This window comes from Tachypleus tridentatus, chromosome 13 (genome assembly GCF_004210375.1).
Source record: "Tachypleus tridentatus isolate NWPU-2018 chromosome 13, ASM421037v1, whole genome shotgun sequence".
Classification (NCBI taxonomy): domain Eukaryota; kingdom Metazoa; phylum Arthropoda; class Merostomata; order Xiphosura; family Limulidae; genus Tachypleus; species Tachypleus tridentatus.
Genome location: NC_134837.1, coordinates 88,963,298 through 88,973,683, shown reverse-complemented (window position 1 = coordinate 88,973,683; position 10,386 = coordinate 88,963,298). Strand labels below are relative to the sequence as shown.

Sequence of the window (10,386 nt, the reverse complement as noted above, 5' to 3'; positions counted from 1 at the left end):
ACTGGTTCGTTTTCACTACTGGATTGGTTATTTTTCGCTATTTCATCATTACCATAGCATTTATTTTCTTTCTAATATACAAAAATGTAATATAGTACATATTTAGTTAAATACAGTCTTTTTGTTTTGTTTTTGAATTTTGCACAAAGCTACTCAAAGGCTATCTGTCCTAGCAGTCACTAATTTAGCAGTGTAAGACTAGAGGGAAGGCAGCTAGTCATCACCACCCACCGCCAACTCTTCAGCTACTCTTTTACCAACGAATAGTGGGATTTGCCGTCACATTATAATGCCCCCACGGTTGAAAGGGCGAGCATGTTTGGTGCGACCGGGATTCGAGCCCGTGACCCTCAGATTACGAGTCGAAAGAAATTTATATTAAGGTATATTTAAACTTAAAGATTTTTTCTATCTTTCTTTCTTCCATTTAGTATAACCACATCTGTCTGATTATTAGTAATGAATGGAACATGGTGTTTATTCTTGAAGAATTAGTTTTATGGTAGATATTAAGGCTAATAAATTATAACCAAAAATAAAGTAAGATATATTCTGTATATTTGCTTATTGTTTAATAGCAAGGACTTGTAAAAGAAGGACCCTCATGTACTTTATTTTATTGCAAAGAAAACAATTAATAAAACTTTTGGTGTTTTTAATTCTTTTAAATTTTTCCAAGTATAACAAAATATGTTTGACATGGGTTGGTGTTTTAGGACGCTTGATTCGACTCGCAATCTGCATATAGCGGATTCGAATCTATGTCATTGAACATGCTCGTCCTTTCAGCCCTGGGAACATTATATTATGTCAGTCAGTCATACTATTTGCTGGTAAAAGAGTAGTCCACTAGTTTGTGCTGGCTGATGTTTACTACATGTCTTCCCTCTACTGTCGTAAGCAACTTTGTAAATCAAAAATAAAACATTAATACTCTTAATGATTCTGTTTTGCTTCTTAATCATTTTTTGACAAATCAATGTTCCGTTTTAAGTGATAAAATAAGTAAAACCACCGGTTTGAAATGTCATAAGATAGCATATAATATATAATATAATATAATTTCGTGAAAAATTATCTCTTCAACCATCATAATGGTATGATACCTGTTTAAAGAAAAATCTTTCTAATTTGCAGGATATTTATAAGTATAACTTATTTATCCTATCACCTGCCAAATATCCAATTATACCGAAATAGAGCTGCCATCTTTGGAGCACAATTGAAATTAACGTTTTCTACTTAAACTTGGCATTGATTTATATGAATTGATGTTTGTTTGTTTAGAAGTAAGAACAAAGCACACAATGGGCTATTTGTGCTCTGTCAACCACAGGTATCGAAACCCGATTTTTAGCAGTGTGAGTCTAAAGACGTATCGCTGTGCTATTTGGGGACTATATGAAGTCTTACCCTTTTCCGAATAATTAATAATAGATGATTTGAAAAGTGAAAATGACAATCCAAATTCTGATTTACAGTACGAAATTTAAATACAGGTTACTGCGCGGCACAACAGAATATAAGTACAAATTCGAGAGTTAAAATTTGTGGTTTTCGGAAATTAAGCATTTTCCCTTGAACACACATGTTGTATAGAGTATTATGTTGCACTGAGAGTTAAAAAATGCGCCATACCCACAGAGATAGTAATATTTACAGGTCTTGTTATCCATAGAATCTGACATTGCACACGTCACTGATTATTCTAAGTACAATTCATAACGAAGTAAAATAAGAATTTATAAGAATATCTCTATAACCTCTTGAGACAGATTCGCATCTTCTTCAGTTGGTCAGTTAGTTCTTATATTGTGTGAAGTTAGAAACAAAGCTACACAACGGGCTATCTGTGCTCTAGGATTATCAAAACCCGGTTTCTAGCGTTATAAGACCACAGACATTCCACTGTGCCACAAGGGAGCTTTTTGAAATGTTAAGAAGTAATTTCATTTAATAAATATTTTTTCAAAGGTTCCTATAACCCTTTTATCATCTTTACTGAAATCGATATTAATTCCCCAATATTTTTGCGAAAATCTCTGTGAGTACTCTTATACTCTAAATTGACATTTCTAAAAGCACTTTTTGTGTTTAGAATTAAGCACAAAGCAACACAACGGGCTATCTATGCTCTGCCCACCACGGTATCGAAACCCGGTGTTTAGTAGTGTAAGTACGTAGATATACCACTGTGCTACTGGGGGGCTTTATAAAAGTGAAACCATTTAAATTGTGAAAATGTGTGCGACATGGCTATAGAAAAATACACTAATGTTTATACTTTTCTTTTTCACAAGAAATGTTATAAATACTTTACGCAGTATTTCAACACTCGACTTGTGCTTAGATTAATCCAAATGAATATGTGTCTACTAGAATATTAAATATCCCTATTTATAAATAATTCGTTTATATAGATAATTTTATTTTTTATTTTTCAGATACGTACTAATCATTTTCTGATCATGAGTATCGGTCCTCCAGTGGTTTAGCGAAAGAGATGTTTCAGACTCACCACTTTAAAACCCTTCCTGATGTGTTTTTTAATTTGTTTTGAATTTCGCGCCACGTTACACAAGGGCTATCTGCGTTATCCATCCCTAATTTAGCAGTGTTAGACTAAAGGGAAGGTAGCTAGTCATCATCACTCACCACCAACTCTTGGGCTACTCTTTTACCAACTGAATAGTGGGATTGATCGTAACATTATAACGCTCCCACGGTTGAAAGGGCAAGCGTGTTTGGTGTGACTGGGATTCAAACTCGCGACCCTCGGTTTATGAGTCGAGTGCCTTACCCAGCTGGCCATGTTGGGTCCCCTTCCTGATGTGCACAGAGTGCAAATAATTCGAATGTAAAGTTGAGCGCAAAAAATAAACTATTTACAATCTAATATACCAATGATGGAATACATGAATTTAACTGTATTATATTATCTTTATTTATACTTTAAATGCATCAATTAAAGGACGTAAAATAATAAGAGTCATTACAGGATTCTCAAGTTTACTAATTTTTCGTTGATAAATTAGATCAGACCTGCAGTGTAACGGGAGGGTTACAATAAAATGTATAGCAAAATAAAAATATCACTTAATCTTAATTGAGTTTGAACCAAAGAATGAGACAGAGCAAAAGATAAACACAGTGAATGGATGAATGAATTATGTGAAGTCTTTACTGGAGAGAGATATCTTTGTGTCATTGTAATTTATTTTAAATTTTTAAACCTGTAAATTGTGTACCTGGCTCAGAAAACATAACAACGACGGCATTACTATTCTTGTCAGGGTACAGGTGCTACCCACATGACTGATGGTCACTCTCGATTTAAGAAAATGATATGTTGTATATCTGAGACATATCTTGATTTGCCAGATATGATTGCTGTCCATTTCTAAACAGTATGTTCTATATATGCAAAAACGGCTCGTTTGGGTTGAGAAAATATTTTACATAGAAGAGCGAACAACGTTTCGACCTTCTTCGGTCATCGTCAGGTTCACAAAAGGTTGAAGTTAAGGTCGCTGGACGAGATCCATGACCTAATCCAAGAACATGAGAGCCAGAATAGAGAAGTTAACTTATATATATGTAAAGTAATATGATGCAGCAATGAATGGAAATGTTCTAGGCGTGGTTTTGAATGTAGTGGTTTAAGTGTAGTGATTCAGCTAGATCGTGGGTTCTGGTAGGATGAAGGAAGAACTTATGATATCCCAGTCGATTTGTAAAACCAGCTCAATACAAGATTCGTAAATTATTTACTGCAATGACAGCGAAACATGAAAAAGTGCACAACAGTATATTTACCTCCAAAAAGGGGGACTGGAATCATATATAAGAAATAATTACGTAGTTTTAATATTTGAAGTTTTAATATTTGCAATGTTGAAGTTGAAGAAAATGCTCGAATCATTACAAAATAATTTCTCTAGCGATTTCTGCGACGAAGAGTAAATATAACAAAAAAGAAATAATTTTTTGTATCGTACCACCATAGTATAATTTATGCCTGCCGCAAGTACAGCGGTAAGTCTACGGATTTACAACGCTAAAATCAGGGGCTCGATTTTCCTCGGTGGACTCAGCAGATAGCCCGATGTAGCTTTGCAAAAAGAAAACACACACACACAGTATAATTTATATATATTTCATTATGTTATATATTCATTAACATTTTTTTTTTCGTTTTAAAAGTCGTGCCGAACTTCGTTCATCAAGATATACTGAAATAGCCCTGGTTCCGGACATCAAAACATACTTTTTAGTGTTATAAGTCTGTTGCGAACCTGGAGAGGGCAAGTAAGGACATTGCAGATAGCCTTAATTAGCGTTGCACGAAATTAAGAAAAAACTATGATCCTTCGTCCTAGATTACTTAACAGTTGTAGTGCATTAATATGCTTTCTCGGATGCGACTCTCATGTACTTCTCCAGTTACAACTATATGTTCTAATACTTCTTAAAAGGTGTAATAATACTAAAAAAATCACTTTATTAAATAATTACCACACTTTACGAACGTACAGATACACATATATAATCCACTCCAGTTCTGGCTAATAATGTGTGCACAAATACTAGATATCCTAAGCGTACATAATGGTATAGAACCAGAGCTTAGCGCTCCTTATGATATAAGTAAAATGGTCTAACTGATTAGAATATTTTAACAATACACCATTGTTACTTGTTCTTTCCAAAACGTTGTCTTTAAACTTTAGGAAATTATTTTAAGTAAGTTCATTGAATTTAAGTAGATACTGAGCATTTATAATGGAAGTAGACAATAAAAGGTATAATTATTTTGAAGTAATATGGTTTCTGTAACATTTTTCTGTAATCGTTGCTTTTCTTTTTTTCTAAAACTAAGTCACTAAAATAATTAATTAAATAAAATTAAAACAAATTGGATTTTTTTTTGGAGGGGAGTGGAAGCAACAATTATCAGGATCGTTCAAGTATTTACCTATGATACCACAATATTACTATTTCTCTTAACTGAAATGTTCAAGCTGGCCCTACTAGAGGGCGTGATGCTTTCTTTGTGCTGTTAAAATGAGAGCTATTGATTGTTCTTGACTATTGCAGCTTCATATAGAGCGAACGCGATCAGCTCTACAACGTATGAGCGGAGTTACTCGGGGCAATAAAGGAATATTTGAACTAAGAAGTCAGTTCACTTAAACGCAAATTTCTGTGAGAAGATCACGTTAACTTTCTGATCAGGTGAGAAAACTTATTATATTGATTAGTTGGACTTTCGAGAAGTGCATCTACCGGTTGCTTTAATCACTTCTGCTATATTTCACCTTTCTTTGTGGATAACAATCCTGCATCGCCAAATTTTCATGATGTCCTCGGCATCTAATGGAGAAGATAAACTCTCGAATTTTCCCTCTGTGGTGGAACTAAATGTCGGAGGTGTATTTTATACTACATCTTTGAAAACTTTGACCTCTGACCCAAATTCACTTTTGGGCCAGCTTTTTATGAGTAAAGGGAGTAAAACTTTGCCTCGCGATTCTAAAGGAAAGTTCTTTATTGATAGAGATGGGGTGCTGTTCCGTTACGTTTTGGATTTCCTGAGAAATCACAGACTAATGTTACCGGAGAACTTCCATGAGCGAGAGCGGCTACGACAAGAAGCCGAATACTTCATTCTCCCAACAATGGTAAATTGTATTCCTGCTGCTTCTTTGCAGGTAACAGATTCTAAGGTGTCTGAATTGGACAAGCATCATTATAAACCACCTGGATACATCACAGTCGGCTATCGCGGAACCTTTGCTTTTGGTAGAGACGGTTTAGCTGATGTTAATTTTCGGAAGCTGACAAGACTTTTGGTGTGTGGTAAGGTCGGAATATGCCGAGAGGTATTCGGCGAGACTCTCAATGAAAGCCGAGACCCTGACAGATGTAATGACGATAAGTACACAGCACGATTTTTCTTGAAACACAATTTCTTGGAACAGGCATTTGATTACCTCCAGGAAGCTGGGTTCCAGTGTGTAGGAGCTGCTGGGTCAGGAACATCGTGTAATGGAAGCTCTAACGAGCCACCAAAACCTGGTCAGGACTCGGAAGAAAACCGATGGAATCATTTCAATGAGTTTGTTTTTTGTCGCCCTTAATTATGTGCAATGAAACAGTAATATATTTTTCACCCGATGGCTTTAATTTTGGTTCTCTGATTGAAACCTAGTTATATGTAAGTGTATATGACATATTGAACAACGTATTTACTCTAGTGTAAATCTCAACTTCTCAAATATTTTAATTTATTCATCCCTAAAGAAAGAAAGAAAAAACAAAGACGAAAACGAAGCAAGATTATTTCAAGGAATGAAGTTGTTTATAACGAAATATAGGAGGACGTTGGCATGGTAACATATATTTCGATGATACGTGTTTAAATAAATTACCTCGTTATTTCGACCAAGTTTTATTATTTTGGTACCGAATTAAAAATATTTGTTTACAGCTTATCTTAAAAGTTGTTACTGTAGCCTGTTCACAGAATAATACAATGTAATTGTTCAAACCGCATTCCTACACTACTGAAATGTAAAATGTTGCAGTAATGAAGCTCAGCAACTATATTAACTGTAAATCTGCAATTTTTGGAAATAAAGTGTTGTAAAATCAAGATTAATAGTGTAACAGTTAGGTATAAATATATACCTAACAATTGCAAAATGAAGTTTGTTCAAAGAAAAGCTAATCGTATCAACTATATTCCTACTCATTGTTTTAGCATGAGCTATTAGTTCTATGACTCGGCTGAACACTAAGAAGGATGTCTTAATGAGGTTAATTAGTGTATTTTGATGTTTCATATTTGTATTTTTTAACTTGTGCTTCTTTATTATTTCTAAGTTCAACATAATAAATTGACAATTGCAATTGTCTATCCTAATTAAGTGACAAAATAAAACGTACAAAACGCTGAAGTACAAAGAGTACCACCTTTCATCTTGCACACAAACATATATGGAACGAGACTGAACTTGAAGTTAAACGCGTGTTTGAATTTTAAATCACTGGTAAAAAAAGAAATATAAACATATATATTTAGAATATTGTTCCAAAAGCTCAGTTATTTACTTTTGTTAGGGACGTTTTACCCAATAATATATAAACAATATTTGTTGCCATGTCTGCTTCATACATTTCCACTTTCTCAGTTTTATTTTCATATGCATGTTTGAAATAATTCCAACATTTCGCTCACTTGGAATTTCCCTATGGCATCTAAGTGTCTATATCACAAATACATGTGGTACAAGGACCACGTCATGATTTGTTATCTAACGTCAGCTTGTTTTTAATATACTTTTTACATCTAGTTACACCATTGAAATGAAAATTTAATAGTACATCAAAATAAGATAAGTAGTTAGTCAACTATTCATAACAGACAGATATGTTAACAATAAATGCAGTATATTTACTTTTATTCAAATAAAATAACGCATTGTAAGTATATATAAACGAGAACGTTATTAATTAGATATTAGTGAGTTACTGAAATTATTACCAACTATAAGATGTTGGTATTATTAAAATTTCTGTTTATCAGTATATTTTTTCTTGACATCTATAATTGTATGAAAGTAATAAAAAAAGATGGAACACATTATTTACAAACTACATATATCATCGATGTCCTGCCCAAGGCCTCCTATTATTTAACGGTAACGGGCTCTTAACTCTGAAGTTCTAGCTTCGATCTCTCAAATGTTTTTTAATCAGATTTCTATCTTTGCTTATAAGATTACTATAAAATTACTGGAAGAAACAATACAGAATTCGTTTTTATACAACTGTGCAATAAGCGCTATTGTTATGTATGTATAAATTGTAATCTTTAGCATGATTTTGGCCTATATTTACGTATAGTAAGATTAGTGTATTCTTGATCAAGGAACCACAAAGGCCTAAAATAGTATGTTGCCATTATGTATTAAAATGAAGCTCTAAATACAGAACAACTACGATATATCACAGTAAATAATAAATAAAATCAGAATGCATAAATATATATGGAGAAAAGGATAATGTACACGGGGTGTTTGCTACTTCGTTCGGATCAATTGTTTGTGTCACAAATCGTTCAAGCCAGGTAGAACAGGTCTCTTTTGAATTTTAAATTCACTTATTGCACACATTTATAAAAACATATAAGCACTTTTAACAATTCTTACAAATATTAAGCTTTCAAAGATTTCTAAATCCATATTACTTCTTTAAACAATTACCATTTCTTGTGATCACTAACAGTCTCAAGTATTCAGCTTTAAGTTTAAATGGTTTTGTAAGTAAAACTGGTTTATTGAATTTTCTTCAATATTTATGAACCAAGATATTGTAACAGCGAAAGGTATGTTGTCAACACAAAATTTAGAACTTATGTTGACGTTAAGTAACTTTAATTGGGTTTTATTCAAAACTAAAAACTGTTTAGAAACAAACACTCAGTAATATATATGTAAAATCGGCTCGTTTGGGTTGAGAAAATATTTTACGTGGAAGAGCGAACAACGTTTCGACATTCTTCGGTCATCGTCAGGTTCGCAGAAAAAAAAACTGACGATGACCGCAAAAGGTCGAAACGTTGTTCGCTCTTACACATAAAATATTTTCTCAACCCAAACGAGCCGATTTTACATATATATTTCTCTACAAGTGAGTTTTCTCGACATCACTGATTAAAAGCCCAGTACCCATATTTAGTGAAATATGACTAAATATTAATTTATTCGTTTTAGCACAAAACTACATAATGGAAAATATGCATCTTATCTCCTTTTTGAAATCGAACATCGGATTTTACTGTTGTGAGTAAATAAAGTTATAACTGACTTACTAAGAGGAGAGTAAGTATTGAAAGGTTAAATGAAATGCAGTAATATTTTAATTTAAATATTTTGCAAAACATGTTTTAGCTAAGTTAGATTCGTTTCTTATTTAAAAATTTTATTCCACGTCTAGTGCAATAAGAAAGACTAAATCCATTCTAAAACAAATATGTTAGCAATTATTGTAAGACAAGTAATTCTATCATTAGTGTTAGGTAATTTGGCTACTTTAATTAGAATTCTCTATTCGTAAAATAAAGTCGAGCCATACTTACCATAGCTATTTAATTATTACTAATATAAACTCTTTACTATACAGTTACAAAATTACAAAGCACATTAGATAATAAAGTATTTATAATTTATTAAAAACATGGATATATTTTTCATACAGATAATGCACACAGTACAGATAAAGTGTGAATAAAAGTGGAAGAGTAATAATTTCATTTTTAATAAATCAGTGTTATTACTCTGGAAAGACCCTCCGCTAGTACAGCGGTATGTCTCTAGATTTACAACGCTAAAATCATGGGTTCGATTCCCCTCGGTGGGCTGAGCAGATAACCCTTTGTGGCTTTACTATAAGAAAAAACCACAAACCGCTCTGGTAAGTTATATCTCTAAAAGTTCCTGTAGCTTGTAAATATGCACTTTGTGTCAAAAATATATTTAATTTTTGATAAGCAAATATTATATAGCTTTTCCTCCAAACTTTTCTTCAGAGGTTACTATAACGGTTATGAAAGTATAACGATTGGCTGGTTGGTTGTTTTCTTATAGCAAAGCCACATCGGGCTATCTGCGGAGCCCACCGAGGGGAATCGAACCCCTGATTTTAGCGTTGTAAATCCGTAGACTTACCGCTGGAAAGTATAACGAATAGACTGACCTCTGTCAAGAAATGTGTTGAAATGTATATTTTAAAGTAATATATATATATCAATAAAATGTCCTAAAAGTAACTACTTCAAGGAACCTAAGAAAATCTTTGTGATAAGGCGTTTCAGTTTTAAGGAGATCAAGTTGCTACGTTTGTTAAGAGACAGAGCTGTGCTATTTTTCTGGGATTTAATTGTTACTGAGGAATGATTGTGTCGTAAGCGAGAGAAAAACTATGAGGGATTGGGTAACGCTCCTTAATACTTATATTTAACAAATTTATGGAGGACATTATTTATACCGATGCATATAATATTTTTAGTTGAGAAAATGTTATGTAAGCAATCTGATAAGTTTCTTGTTTATGAAGAAAAGAGTGAGTTTGTTTGTTTGTTTTGATTTTACGCAAAGCTACTCTGCGCTAGCCGTCCCTAATTTAGCAGTGTAAGACTAGAGGGAAGGTAGCTAGTCATCATCACCCACCGCCAACTCTTTGGCTACTCTTTTACCAACAAATAATGGGATTGACCGTCACGTTATAACGCCCAGACGGTTGAAAGTGAGAGCATGTTTGGTGTGACGGGGATTGGAATCCACGATCCTCCGATTACGAGTCGAATACCTTAACCACCTGGCC

General features: G+C 33.4%; 1 protein-coding gene across 1 annotated transcript; it reads left to right on the top strand.

Moving 5' to 3' along the window:
* Positions 1-5,102: 5,102 nt before the first annotated feature.
* LOC143239270 (BTB/POZ domain-containing protein KCTD12-like) lies at positions 5,103-7,013 on the top strand. The gene has a single exon (XM_076480185.1). The coding sequence runs from the start codon at positions 5,358-5,360 to the stop codon at positions 6,138-6,140; it is 783 nt and encodes a 260-aa protein (XP_076336300.1). The 5' UTR covers positions 5,103-5,357; the 3' UTR covers positions 6,141-7,013.
* The last annotated feature ends 3,373 nt before the right edge of the window (positions 7,014-10,386 follow it).